At 38.2% G+C, this 15,896-nt stretch overlaps 1 protein-coding gene across 1 annotated transcript in view; it reads right to left on the minus strand.

The window, feature by feature from the left end:
• Window positions 1-11,116, minus strand: part of LOC139937259 (uncharacterized) — a 76,562-nt gene extending 65,446 nt beyond the window's left edge. Inside the window, exons 1-3 of the mRNA XM_071932357.1 lie at window positions 10,874-11,116; window positions 5,339-5,566; window positions 211-669 (exon numbers count right to left, since the gene is read on the minus strand). Of these exons, the coding sequence (XP_071788458.1) occupies window positions 211-669; window positions 5,339-5,566; window positions 10,874-10,994 (808 nt within the window). The 5' untranslated portion in view covers window positions 10,995-11,116. The remainder of the gene's footprint in view (window positions 1-210; window positions 670-5,338; window positions 5,567-10,873) is intronic.
• Between the last annotated feature and the right edge of the window lie 4,780 nt (window positions 11,117-15,896).

Below are 15,896 nucleotides of genomic sequence, written 5' to 3' on the forward strand. Positions count from 1 at the left end.
TTCCCAAAAATAAGAAATAGTTATTTTAAATGTAATTGTTTGTATTACAGACAGGTCTATTGTTTCTAAGTGGTTTTCAAAAGACAGGCTTACCTCTGCAATCCTCTATTGCAGTACACCCAGTAAGGACCTCCTCCGAGGGTAAGGCTCTAAAGTTTGTATTACAGACAGGTCTATTGTTTCTAAGTGGTTTTCAAAAGACAGGCTTACCTCTGCAATCCTCTATTGCAGTACACCCAGTAAGGACCTCCTCCGAGGGTACGGCTTGAAAGTAGAATGTCAAGTAGGATCGCTCAACTTCAGGGTTGGGCCCCTTATTGAATTTGGCACAGAGATACTTGGCATCGGCGCACTTGTGGTCCTTCAAGTTAAAGCGGTACCTGATATCTTCAATTCCAAACACGGGTCTCGCCTCATTCTTCTTCAAGTCTTGTGACTGTTGTCCTTCAGTCAAAACTTCTTCAACGACAGTACCTGAGAGCTCATTGGAACCATCCTCCATGTCACTCATCCACATTTTCGTTGTCCACAGACCCTGGCCGGATACACTTGTAGCTTCTAGATTGAATAAGTACGTCACATCGAGATCGACGGGGAGCTCATTCTCAATTCCTTCCTGAATGGTGGCATCTCTGGCAAGCTTTGGTTCTACATCCATAACAGTTACATCTTGAAGAGAAAACCATTAATTAAGAGGGTCAACAAAATGTAACACAGTTGATAATAACCATAAAGCTATATGTGACCCGCTACGTGAAAATGAGTCAGATGTTGACAATTTCAAGAATTGAGTTATATGCATTGCTGGAAAGAACACACCAGCAGCAGTAATTTGGTATAAGTCTAAGCTTTGGGGGGGTGTCGCGTTGCTGAGTTACTCCCGTTTGAAATTAGCATATACATAATTTTTTCTGCAAAACGAATTACAAGTAAAGTGATGTTTAAACTACCATTGCGCGCGAAAGGATACAAATAAGACATTAGTATGATCACAAAATTGTTGTTTTTATAGCTTTATAGCCTAAAGGTAAGTGTTATCAAGGTTAACCATGCAAATAAAGATCTTAAAAAGTAAAAAAAAAAAATGTTTTTTTTTCTATTTTTTTTTTTTTTCACATTAAACTGTCCATAACTTAATAAAGCATTGGGCGACATCTGACTCATTTTCACGTAGCGGGTCACAATTATTGACTAGAGCGCTAACTTGCTCTGCGTTTTGAAGCCACCCTAGGCGGTGACATGTTTGATGTGTTGCGTGACTACGAAACGATTTTAGCTTTAAGAGAACACACATTGCCGCGATTTTGTTTACATTTGGCGTGTGCGCTTACGTGCGCGACTGTCCACGCGCGTACGTCCGCGCTACGAAAACCGTAACTTTGACTTATTGCAGACATACTAAAAAAAGTATACACGCCTTTTAAAGCTGACGCACATGCTGCTCGGCAGATTGTGCGTTCACATTTGCTGCATTTTATGCTTCGATGACACATCAAAAAGAACAAAGGCACAAACATGCAAATAGCCGTACAATTGACGTACAAAATTTCAAGCTTTTGTATTGGTTTCTACTTAAACATGGATGCGCCCACACGGCTTCAAAACCTTAGTGCGTGTATAACGGGGTAATAGTGCTCTAGTCAATATATAGCTCTATGATATAACACATTACGTCTATAGCTGCTTAGACCAATCCAGATAAAGACAGGTCTATCCAAACAATAACTATTATTTCCAACACTTGAGTCGAAATTAAGAAAAAGAAGAAAATCTTCCCGCTCTTTTCAAAGATGCCAGTTCTGACTTATGGGTAATTTGACCTGAATGTTTTTTTGGTCAGTTCTAAGCTTTGAATTAAACATGAAGGTAAAACTTTTGTTTTTGGAACTGTTTGATTGTTTTAATCCTGTATAAAATGTACTAATATATGCATTAAAAATTAACCTTTGAAAAGGAAGTTGCATATTTGAGAAAGAATAATTTGTATTTGGAAACTCAATCAGAGAAACATTTCTAACAGTAACGTTTCTCAAATTCATATTTTCGGGGATAACAACTTTTTCCATAAACACCATAATTTATAAATGTAATATTTTTCTCAGAATGCTTTATACAATGGGAAACTTTAGACTATTCACCAGGTAATGTCAACAACTTAGGAATAGGAGAAGCATGAGTGACAGTCACTGACAGCAAATACCTTGTGTTTTGCGTGTTTTAGATTTTGTATTTTAGATTTAGCCAAACTGTATTTCGTTTTTCATAACACAATGCCAGCATAAACCAAACTGTTCTGGAACAGGACGTACTGGACACGAGTTCCCCAAGGATAACAAGCGGAGTGCATGAGTTTTGGGGAGTGTTTCTTCTAGGGTAATTAGCAAAAATTCCAAAATGCTGACCTACCAAAACTTGAGAAGAAATCTGAAGTTTAGTTGTATGACAATGTATCTGATTTAATTTTCAAGAGGCTGAGAGACTTCTAAATATTTTTTGAGTATTTTTTAATGTTTAGCATTTACCATTGTTTGCTATAGGAGTTGTGCACTCTTACCTGGTAGGTCTGCTGCCCTCTAGTGGCAGAGCTTTCAAAAAGTCCCCCATACAATTGAAAGCTTCTCACCAAGTAAGTTTTGATTACCATTAAATTTAGGAGTGGTAACCAAAAACTTGTACTTTCTGTGTTGCGCGGAAAAATCATCAATTAGCCCTATATATAGGACTCTTTCTCTGTACACAGGAACAGAGTCCTAACTATTGAGGCCCGTTTCTGGGGCGGAACAATTTCACAGCTTCATAACTTAAATCTTACCTGCGACAAGCCACTAATTTCAACAGATTCACATTCCATGGCGGCATACATTTTTCTGCGGTGGGTTTTGGTTCTCATATTTTCCTCACAAATCCGTCATTTTCGTGAAATAATGCAGCTTCCAACATTAAAAAATTCCAGTTTTGATCGTTTTCTCACAGTGTTGTCTGTCGTGCGTACGCGTATACATTCGCGTGCAAGACGCATGATGCAAGCTTAGACGCATGAATTCTTGGTCACCGTATCTTGACTGCACAGCGTTAACAACACAATTCAAAATTTGCGCGTCGTGCGTCTTGCGTACACACGGCCGACTGTGACAGTACGAACAAAAATGGGAATTCCTTAACGTTGGGAGCTGCATTATTTCATGAAAATGACGGATTTGTGAAGAATATATGACGATCAAAACCCACCGCAGAAAAACATATGCTGCCATGGAATGTGAATCTGTTGAAATTGGTGCTTTCTTGCAGGTAAGATTTGAGTTATGAAGCTGTGAAAATTTTCCGCCCCAGAAATGTACCCTGATGTCCAGGACGTCACTGTAGTACAAAACGAAAGTGTAAGGCCGCCAGGGCTACAATTAGGTGGAAGTTAATTTAAAATAAAACACAAACTACATGTGTTGTCAGGATCCTGACATTATATCTCGTCCATCACAATTTGGCATTTTAGACATATTTTGCATGTTGTCTCTAACATAATGTCACCATTTTCACACAAAAACAAATCGAGCCACTGCAGTTAAAATTTCTTTGTGGAGAAACTTACGTTTGATTTCAATCATTTTTGAAATCAGTGTTTTGCAGACTGTTTACCAAGTATATTTTGCAACGAAAGAGGAAATCTTAAATGATGAAAGTTTGTTCAACAAATGAGTAATTTACTGCGAATAAACGATTGTCTCTTCTTGAAAACAGTGCAAGAGGTCAGTGTGCAGCTCGTCTTGTACTTTATTGCAACTGGCTGTTCATGGAAACTTAAACTAATCTAGGTCATACAATTCCCTCTTCATGAAAACACAAAAAGACAGGACCACTATCAAATATCTAAGTATGCACACGTATGTGGAAGTGTCGTGGCCGAGCGGTTAAGAGCACCGAATTCAAACTCTTGTGTTTCTGATCAGCAGAGTGTGGGTTCGAATCCCCAGCCGTGACACTTGTGTCCTTAAGCAAGACACTTTACCATTGCTTCGTCCTTCGGATGGGACGTAAAGCCGTTGGTCCCATGTGTTGTGTAACGCATGCAAAAGAACCAAGTCAACTTATCGCAAAAGAGAAAGGGTTCACCCCGGTGTTCCTGGTTGTGGCTGCTTCATGTGCCGTATCACCTTGTTAACCCTTATAAGTGCTACTTAATTGGGTCTCAGAGATCATCACTGCAATAACTTATCTTTCTGAAAGTTTGTATATATACTCAGCGCCTTGAGTACCTTGTTTTGGTAGATACGTGCACTATATAAGACGATAATATTATTATTATTACACCCAAGTGTTCAATAACAAAAAAGTAGTATTTGTGATATAAACCTTGCGCTAATCAGCGAACTTATAATACTATAACTTTGTATGAATTGAAACTTTGAGAACATATTATGAATGAATATTTAATTGTAGGAGAATATTTATATTTGTGATGATATTAAATGAAAGTTAATGTATGTTTGTATGACTTCTGACTGGCCCTCAAACACAGACATTGACAAAAATAGGCAAATAATTGATTAGCTCAGTTGGTGGAGTGCTGTCACATTAAACCAAAAACTTTCAAATCCTGCTCTAGTAATTTTGTTATTCTTAATGCCAAGTTTTACATAGTATCATTGGTCAAAATTCATTCCAATAATAATTCATAAAAAAATAAAAATAAAAATTCTTGCTTTGCGACATTAAGGGAAGATTTTTAAAAGCGTGAATGTAAAGATACATGCCACTACCCATTTTAAAGGACTTAGTTCCTTTGTAAAAGGGGAATGGTCTCAATAGACCTCAGCATTTGACTCTGTTTGAATAGGGCACCCTCCCATAGAGGACAACAGGACAGTTGTCCACTTGACCGGTCCAGTTCGTACCAAATCCAAATCTTTTCTATCGTTTCATCATCCATTTACCTCTAAGATGGGGGAGAGGTGACATCTTCATTCCATTTCATTTCATTTTTGGGGGTTGTGAAGACAAGGATTCTCAGAAAAGTGAACTCGAGCACTGAACAAGCCAAGAACCCAAATGGGGATGAGACAAGGGAGAACATTCCAGGTTTAGATGTTGGAGGAAAATTCTGTGATAACTATTCCAGGGTAAATCACCTGCGGCCGATTTCACGAAAATATAGGATTAATCCTAGCTCGAGTTAGAACGAGTAACCCATCCTAGCTTACATGTAGGACAGGTTCAATGCGTCCTACATGTATGTCTTCAGATAGAAAACTGCACCCGTCCCAAGTCCTAAGATTATCCTAAGTTGGGATGAGTTTGGTGAAATCGACGGCAGGATCAGTAAGTATGAATTAATTATACTCACTGTATGGGCAAGCTTTACAGCAAATACCCTCAAACTTGGTCCTGTTCCGACATGTCAAGGGTGGGCAGGTTTCAAATTTACAGCTGAGTGTAGAGTTGTCACAAGAACAGGCCGAGCACTCGGTCATTTGAATTGTTTCGCCGTGCTGGACAATTTCCCCCTGGTGCATGCATGGCAATATACCTGCCGTGCCGCTTGCGCTTGAGGAAGAGGATGAAGACGATGTCTCTGTAGACAAAAGAGAACTTATCATTAAAGTACATTCACCATTTATTGTTTATTATTTATGAGAGAGAGACCGCCTAAAATCACAAGGCCATGGGCACTCCCAAGGTTAGGGCTATACACTTAACTGATTTGAGCCATCGACCTAAATCAACTGCCATGCGGGGCACTTTGCCTACTCCTGGGGCTGAAACAGGGTTACATCCTTCCTCACTAAGTAAGGATGTAGGCATGGGTTTCATCCACTTTAAGCATACATGTAGCTAGTAGAACCAGGGATGAGAGTCATTACTAACGAAAAAGTCTGAAACTTGGATACAAATTCAAAGGTATGTTGAAATGATGCCATTTCCACCTTGTGGTAACCCCTGGGGTTATAGGAAAGAGTACCCAGAGCACTAGAGAAGTAGACCAATGAGCAGGATTTCTTTATTTGTCCAAAAAAAAATAAGTCCTGATTTTCTTCACCAGGCCAACATAAGGTCTGAAGTCAGCCAAAAGTCTGAACAATCTCATCCCTGTAGAACAGAGTACACACTACCTTCACAACGTTTTATGAAGCTATTATTGCTAATTAGTGCCTTGCTCAAGTGCACAAATGTCATGACCGTGATTTGAACCCAAACTCTGCTGCTGACAACACAAGAGCGCATGGGTCTTAGACTGAATTAGACCGCTCGGCCAAGACACATCACAAAGCCAATTAGCGCACAAGTTGCTAGTCATTCACATCAACAATCTCTTACCTCAAAGGTATCCATTTATTCTGGGATAGTAAGCATTTTAATCGAGGACACACCTATTTTTTTATTTTTTTTATTACACTTTGCACTGGTAAAACAATAGTAAATTAATAAAAGTTACAATACACAAAGTATAAAAACTGAGAAAATAAAAAGGTGGATATTAATTTACAAAACTGTATGAAATACCCAGCCAGCCTGTGGCAAGAAGGAACAGGTGACCAGAGTGTGGGTTCGAATCCCGGTCATGACACTTGTGTCGATGAGCAAGATACTTTACTATAATTGCTTCTCTTCACCCAGGGGTATAAAATGGGTACCTGCGAGGGTAGAGGTTGATATTGTGTATGAAAAGCCACAAGCGCCTTACAGGCAGCTCAGGACTGTGTACTCCTAAGGGAGCTGAGAAACATTTAAAAAAGGGATGTTATTGGCCTCATGACCAGGGGCACTAATGTGAAGCGCATTGATACGGTTATTGTGAGATGCGCTATATAAGAATGTGTTATAATTATTAACAATGGTGTATCATTGCAAAACAAACTGTCACTTATAGCATTTTGAAATCGCACCTTTTAAAAAATTGTCAGGGTCATAGATGTACACATCAAAAGTACATGTCAAGATACACATCTTGACAACATTTTGACACAGAGCATGTTCACCCTAGTTTGCTCAAAATAAGGGAATCAATGTGTGGTGAAGAGGTTTTCAACTAGTGGTTTAATTCCAACGAGGCCTGGTTCTTGATAATTTTACCGAGACGAAGTCGAGGTAAATTATCAAGATACAGACCTCGGCAGGTTTAAACCACTAGTTGAAAACCGATTAAGGTGATCCCCTGGCTGCCGCTTCCCAGGTTGTATCGTAATTTTTGTGTGATCCCTGGCTACACGGCAGTTAACCGTTGTATGGCTTCTGACTGGCACCCCCGAACAAAGATATTGACAAAATAGGGACACCCCCAACATACATAGGGCTAGATAGCTCAGTTGATAGAGTGCCAGCACGTTAATCCGGAGGTCGTTGGTTCGATTCCCACTCTAGTCAATTCTTTGTTCAACTCCAAAAATCATTTCAAAAATTTACCCAGTCAGTCAGTCTCCCTTGTGTTTTATATTGATATCTGAAACAAAAAGTCGCATCCCCTTAAGGTGATCCCCTGGCTGCCGCTTCCCAGGTTGTATCGTAATTTAGGTGTGATCCCTGGCTACACGGCAGTTAACGGTTGTATGGCTTCTGACTGGCACCCCCGAGCAAAGATATTGACAAAATAGGGACACCGCCAACATGGGGCTAGATAGCTCAATTGGTAGAGCGCCGGCATGTTAATCCGGAGGTCGATGGTTCGAATCCCACTCTAGTCAATTCTTTGTTCAACCCCAAAAAATCATTTCAAAAATTTACCCAGTCAGTCAGTTTCCCTTGTGTTTTATATTGATATCTGAAACAAAAAGGCACATCCCCTTAAGGTGATCCCCTGGATGCCGCTTCCCAGATTGTATCATAATTTGGGTGTGATCCCTGGCTACACGGCAGTTAACGGTTGTATGGCTTCTGACTGGCACCCCCCCGAACAAAGATATTGACAAAATAGGGACACCGCCAACATAAATAACTAAGTTGGTAGAGCGCCTGCACGTTAATCCGGAGGTCGATGGTTCGAATCCCACTCTAGTCAATTCTTTGTTCAACCCCCAAAAGCCTCTTATTAATTAATATCCCTAGGACTAATTAAGAGAAAGTCATCTGCATATTTTGTTCTTGTAAAAGTTGGTTGCCAATAAAAGTTGCCTGGTATGGAATGGATCAGAGGCAATTTTGACAGTCAACTTTTATGCAACTTCACTAAATAATCTGCATGTTGAAAATAAAAAAATTAGAGAGACATTTGTCCAACTCGAAGAAAATTATGTGAAATTTTGTTCGACAAGTTTGTCTTGAATTGGCTGCAAGTAAACTGCCTCATGCAACCGGGACAAGCAGCTCTCCAAGATAACAATCTCAACAATTTCCCCATAGGGTGCCTTTTACCAAGGAGAAAATGCCTTGGTGCCCTTGCCCTTTCAAAAACAAACATACAGGACTGGGAAGGGCATCCAAAGAGATTGGTGGAAATTTTGCAATAAATTCTGCGATGATTCCACTTGATAATCGGGCAATTACGACCATCTATCTTGTCCAGACTGTTTTTGTTTTAGTAATGACTACCGGTAGCTCAACCCACCTACAATAACTGAAGTGAAAGAGGGCAAGCTTTTTGTTTCATTTGGGGTTGATTCTTCTTCTCTCAAGAACATTTGCACAAATTGAGGGGAATTTCAACACAACCAGTCCTGCAATGCCCTTAAAACAAACAGGAAGTTTCAGTTGTAAAAAGTGGAAGCAATGATTTATTATTTTAAACAATGCGCCAAATAAGGTTTTCAGATTGTTGGGATAGAATTAGATCCCTACAACCTCCCTTGCATTTTATTCAAAAAATACAAAAGTCCCAATTTTTCTAAGCGAGAAAGAAAGAACCTTAGCGCCCCCCCCCCCCCAAAAAAAAAAAAAAAAAAAAAAAAAAAAAGTTAAATGCATGTTACAATGAGGGTATACCTAGTTACGCGAAAAACTCATCACCATAGAAAAAGATTTGTTAAAGACCACTCGTGAGCTGTTGATAGTAGAAAATATTGTTAGTTACATCACCCTTTTGAAGTAATGCAGTTTTAGAGAAAGAGGTAATTGTTCACCAAAAAATCTGAGAAAGGCTTCAGGTATCTGAAAGCGCAAAACTGTAGGAAACAAGGGTGTGTTTTTTCCTTTCTTGCAACTTCGATAACCAATTGAGCCTAATTTTGTCACAGGTTGGTTACATTATGCATACATGCATGGTGGGATACTACAATTGACAATTACCAAAAGTTCAACCTGTCTTTAAACTGTGTGTCAGGAAGAGTTTGTTGTTCTCATTTTAATTCTGGGCTAGGAAAATACAACTCTCATTCAGTAAATGTTGTGAGCGACAAGCCCTGTGGTTTAATGAATTTTCCCTCCAAATTCCGCCCCTTGAACCTTTTCCTCAATTTTACCTCATCCCCAATAGGTAATTAGAATACAAGCCTAGTGCAGCACAACTGGCTCTGTATGTGCTAAGTTGCACTATTTCTGTTCCTAAGTAGTTGCTGACGCTAGGTTTTCTGGTGCAACACCTTTGCTGACACAGGCAGTTTTCTATTTTACTGCGACCTTGTTCTCATGAGCACACTATTCTAAAAGGTCAACTCCAGGGACAACCCATAACTTGGCTTCGGTCTACTTAAAGGAGTGGTTGTTCAAGGAGCTCATTTTAAGACTGGTTCTTTTATCAGTTAATTTATACAATGGAAATCTAATTAGATGTAATGTTTTACAGATATGTTAACAACACATTTAAATTCAGATTCTACAGTTCACTCAAAATCCTGATTTTAAAATAATAAAATAAAGATGAAAACAAATTTAAAAAAAAACAAAAAAACAAAAAAAAGTGTTTTCATTAACTTCTAAGAAATATTTATTTGTTCTAATTATTCATTGTTGTAATGTTATGTATAATAAACTTGGAATGCTAAATCACTCTGTTATTCCTCTGTAATTTTTTTCTTCGATAAATGAACAAATGAAGACAAAATGGAAATTAAGATTTGTTTTGTTTGTTTAAATGTCATGCATTTCAAGCACTGAAATAAAGGAAATTACATTTAAGACATTTTGGGAGGCTTTTTCACTGAGGTTATGACAACAAATGTTGAAACTTAGACAAGGTTTCTTGATATTATTGATATTATTGACAAAATGCTTTCTTTTGTATCAGTTAAAATGTCATGCAAGATCCTCAACAAATAATTAATGCAATTTATTAAAACATAAGCCAAACTGTGCTAGTATTTGCTTACAAGTTGTGAAATAAATGATGTTAAAATTTACACCTAACAAACTCTCTACCAGAACAAAACAGTTCTCACTGAAATATAGTCACAGAAATCCCTCACTCACAAAATACCAATTTTTAAAAAAAAGAATTTGTGCAACAAGGGTGTTTTTTCTTGCATTATTATCTTACAACTTTTATGACCAATCATTTGATTGAGTCCAAATTCTTACAGGTTTTTTATTTTATGCATATGTTAGGATACACCAAGTGAGAGTACTGCCGTCGATTTCACAAAGAGTTAGGACTCCTCTTATCTCGAGTTAGGATGAGTAACTCGTCCTAACTTAGGATTAACCTTAAGGTCCGCATGTACCAGCCTTGTAACTATTATAACAGCTACAGTACAGGGTTGGGACTCGTCCTAAGTCCTAAGATTAGTCTTAAGTTGGGAAGAGTTTTGTGAAATCGACGGCTGGTTTTTGACAGTTACCAACATATGTGTCCAGTGCCTTTTAATAGTCAATGAATATTCAATAAACAAACTGATACTTAAAAAAAGCCAGCTGGTTGTGTTTCCATTGCATAAGTCAACATAGTTACAGGAAATTGGGAATTTTTAGTTTTTAATTTTTAAAACAGATTAAAAATGAGGATGCGTTTTCTTACCACTTGATGGATCACCTGATTGAGCCACAGTAGAGTCACCTGATTGAGCCGCAGTAGAGGCACAGAGTACAGCAAGAATTAAGAGGAGCAGGCCCCATCGAAGGCCCACAAAGCTATACATACTGAAGGATGTACAATCTTTGTGGTCCAGACTAACCAACAAAATAACAATCAACAAGATATACCAGGCTCCAGGACTGCCAGCCTCTTCTTAACCTACTAACCAGGGAGAGGACTCAACTGGCTCGCTCGTTCACCACTTGTTGCAGCCGGCCTTATATACGACTATTATGGGATGGCCGGCTACACTGGGGCTACATCTTTCAACCAATGGGAGGGTCTTGTGTTTTTGTTGTAAGGTGACACGGAGTGGGATTCTGAGACAGTGCCCTGATGGTAAACCCAGACACTCCAGTGGGGGAAGAGTGTTTGTTCTGCTAGTTATTTTGATGGGGACCTGAACTGTGCATTGAAGCTTTGGCTGATAGCCACCCCTCCCCCACCCAACCCTAAAAATGTTGTTTCAAACAATTACCCGGAATTTTTTTCTTCTAAACTTTCAATAAAAGGGTTCGTATAAGTTTGTTTTTGGAACCTTCAAATGTTTCAATCCTATGTAAATGTAGAAATACACAATAAAACTAACCCATGAAAATTTCATTTTAAATGGTGGTCTCATTTTGTAGGTGTTGCAAAATATCCTAAAAGCGTTACAGGTAAAGGCCCGGTCACACAGGCCCCGATAACGAGAACGAAAAAATCGTTTTCGTTCTGGTTATCAAGACCTGTATGACCAAGCTTTAAGGCCTCTTCTATTCCAATTTTCTTGTTTTCTTCTGGGGCTTTTTTGGGGGGGGGGGGGGGAGTGATATATTTGTCCATACCCGCGGTTCTTCAAATGAAATGTTTCTCAAACGTAACAATATCCACAGCTGCTGTACTTTCCACAGTCAAATGTTCGGTAATTCAGAAAATTAATAGCAATAATAAAATACTTGGAAAAGATATACAGTAGCTTTGGATAGAATGCATTTCAGACATTTTTCACTTCAAAGTATTGCGGTTAGGGAAAAAGATATCACTTGTAATTCTCCAAAATATGATTCTGAGAAGTACTACTGACAGTAACTCTTCTCAGATTGTGTATTCCAATTGCAGATTATTCTTCCTGCAAGATTTCCAGCAATATCTCACAAATACCTTTTGAAATGAAACTTTCACAGGAAAAGTCTAAAGGTATGTATAGACAATACAATTAAATAGGATTGAAGCAAAACATGGGGGTCCAGTTACAAAACCTGTACAATCCATTTATAATTTATTATTTAATTCCAAAAAAAAGTTTGGCCCACACCCCCCTTTCCACATACAGAGAAGTTGAATTGCTAAAGGTGGTCACCTCCAGTTCAAATAAACTCCAATCCATATACACAACACATTCAAGTGTCCCAAGATCATGTCTGGCAACAGTGATTTACTCCCCAGTGAGCAATTGATGTTAAAGATTGATTTCCCTGAAATAACTGTTACTTTGGCCTTTCCAAAGTCTACGAACCAATGTCAGAAATCGGCAACATATGATGGAACCTGATGGGTTCCAGACATATTTTACAGACAAGGTAGTATACAAATTTTGTTGGGTATACATCTACTGTTGCCACCCCATCCCTCCTTTTCCTAAACTCTTCCAGTTTCCAATGTCTTTTCTCTTAATTTCAATCAAGTTATCCTATTGTATATTTTAATGTGATCTGTCTTAATTTTTACTAAGAAAACAAGATTAAATTATTGCGACTTATTATATGCAAATTTTGTTGAATGACATAGGTTCTAAATGCATGCCAACAGTAAAAAAAAATATACACACATTCTTTCTCTCGTTGGAAATATGCCCTAAGATGAAAAAGTTTAAGTTCACTCACTTCCATTGAACCATTCTCATTTTAAAACAATTGATAAACAACTTTTAAACAAAACAAAAAAACACTTCATCTGTTACCTTGACATTTGGTCGACAAGTAGAACAGTTCAAGGGCAGATAGATTGTGTGTGGCATTTTGATCCCAGTGGAAATCTCAGTGTTTTTTCTTCTTCTGTTGACTGATAAACAGCAGCATGTTCTTCTCCATTTGTTTATTGTCTGTAAACAACAATCAACAATATTATTTGATTTCTGTCTCAAAATCTCACTATTAAAATAATGGAACGGTGCTAGTCATCACCAGATTTTTTTTTAATTATCTAATAAAGATTAAGCTGTTTCCGTCACAGAAACCTGAATGTTTAGATACAGTTTAAATATCATATATTAAATTTTTCAATCTGGACAATGATGTTGAAAATAAATTATGGCTCCAATCCTGGGTACACCTTTTTTAAAAAGTGTCCTGTACACGACTTGTTGGTAGAATAAAAGTGTCACCCAAAACGGAGACTTACAAAATATACAAAAAAGAGTGAGTCAAGGATAAACTAACTCCCATGTAGAAAAACCCCCAAAGAAAATAAAGGAATAATGATCTCTTCGAAAGACATGTGGGGGGGGGCACAACTTCGTACTCATAAAAGTATGTTTTTTTTTGCTAAAGAAATTTAAGGGGTGGGGTCTAGGGGTTGGCCGTACAGCCCCTGGTGGGGTCCAGGGCGCAAAGCCCCTTGGAGCTCTGAGTTGTTACAGTGTTTTTGTGTCGAAAAATCAAGCCTCCGTGTGCCTAAATACAGAGGTCAAGAAACACTTTCTAAGCACTTTTGATCAATATCAGTCGTCTAATTTTACTGGAACTTTTATGTACAGTAAAGTGGGACTCCTAGAAAGTTTTAATCACACACATCTCTTGAGTCTTTCAGTTAAATGCTGAATTTACGCTGTACACCCAAATTTTATGCCGTAAATGCTCTCTGGTGCAAGGCATTTTCAGAGACATTTCTTTAAAGGAACACGTTGCCTTGGATCGGTCGAGTTGGTCTTTGAAAATCGTTCTGTAACCGTTTGTTGTAAAATGTATATGGTTAGAAAGATATTGTAAAAGTAGAATACAATGATCTACACAAATATGCCTCGAAATTGCGTGGTTTTCTTTTTACCCTGTCGACTAACATGGTCGGCCATTTATGGGAATCCAAATTTGACTCCCATAAATGGCCGACCCTGATAGTTCGCGACGTAAAAGGAAAACCGTGCAGTTTCGAGTGATACTTGTGTGGATCATTATATTCTACTTTTAAAACATCTTTCTAACCATATGCATTTCATAACAACCGGTTTCAAACGCTTTTAATATACCAACTCGTCCGATCCAAGGCAACATGTTCCTTTAACTTCATCTGCAATGACTTAAAAGTAATACAAATAATGCAGTAAAAGTTTGTCCACAAAATATTGTTGGGGCCTTGTGATAATCCTGATACAGAAAATTTAAATGAAGAGGCATTTTTCCTCTGGCCTTTTTCTCCCTTTTTTTTTCTCTGATTTTTTTTCTTTTTTTTCTGGGCCTCCCCCTGGATCCGTGCCTGCCAATGCTAAAATCACTGGCTTTAGATCTGCCGTTTCCTGTAAGATTCAAGCCCAGTGTGTATGATCTTTTATTTATCAAACCTACCTACATGCAGAAGGAAAACCTATAAGTTACACCCCAGAATAAGCCCATTACATATCTCAAAACAACCCCGGGCTTTCTCGGGTAGGCAAGGTCACCAATGATGGTTTTTACAGTAACAATGTCATATGTCAAGCAGCTTCAACTTATAAGGTAAGAGATCAAGTTGTTTACAAAACCCTATAATGTATTTGAATTATAAGTAGTTAGATCTGTCCAGTAATATTGCAATAAACCAATAGCTTAGAACCTGGATTATGCGCCAGACTCTACCTGGTTAAGGGTTGGTTTACATTGTATGGAAATATTCCTTATTTTGTTACCAAGTAATACAAAACAAAATTGTATTTTTGAAGGACTCTGTAACAACTTCATCTTTAACCTCTACACCTGTAGTTTACATCAATGGGCTTTTCTGAATCCTCCATTTTGACCTGGAAATTATCTTGGCTTTTTTTAGTTTTTGTTTGTTTTGGGGTTTTTTTTTGGGGGGGGGGGTGGGGTAGTATCACTACTTGTTGCACAGTATGGTTTTAATTTCTTCCAAGTATCTAAAAAAAAAAAACTGTGCTAAAATAACTTCAATCTTCAACAGGCATTGTTTTACATGTGCAAATTCTGTACAGCCATTATATTAACGCATTTTAAAAATGAAGTTATTCATGAACTAAATTTGAACCAAAATCATTATCATTGTGTTGAAGAGTTTAATCAATTATTGGCAAACAATTGGCAGACAAATGTTTGTTTGTATTGTTCGTATATCAAATAAGTAAGCAAAAAAGAAAAACAACTTCTCAGAACTTAGTTCAAAGAATTTACTTGCTCTTAAGCTTTTTGTAAGGTAGCCAACCAGGCAACTTAACACTGGGTTCAACTTGCCCCAAGAAAGTTTTAATTCCCATGTCAGATGCAATCATGTCCGCCATGCAATACTGTCCGCTCCGGACACTTTTGCAAATGCAATCGTGTCCGGGGTTATGCAAAAACCGTCCGGCGACATGTACATGTATGTGCGCACGTAAGCGAGCGTGCATGCACTGAACCTACATGCAGCATGAATATTCACGCATTTTATGATTGCAGCGAATACCCAACATGCAAGTAGCTTGTAAACAAAATTGCGAATGTTTTCCATCGACCAAGGGCGTTTAATTTACTGCAAGGTCTGTTTTGCACGCCGGGGGCGGACACAACTGCATATGCAAATGTGTCCGGGCAGACACAATTGCATTATGCAGGAGCGTCCGGGCAGACACGATTGGATATATGCAAAACCATCAGGCGGACATTATTGCATGTAATGTAAATTAACACATGTATTATGAATGGAAAACAAATAATATGCATTTTAAACAAGTATGACAATTTTAGTAGCCCACAGGGCTAGTTGCGAGTTGGTATAACAGCTCAGGGCAGCAGGTTTT

Source organism: Asterias amurensis, chromosome 5 (assembly GCF_032118995.1).
Source record: "Asterias amurensis chromosome 5, ASM3211899v1".
Classification (NCBI taxonomy): domain Eukaryota; kingdom Metazoa; phylum Echinodermata; class Asteroidea; order Forcipulatida; family Asteriidae; genus Asterias; species Asterias amurensis.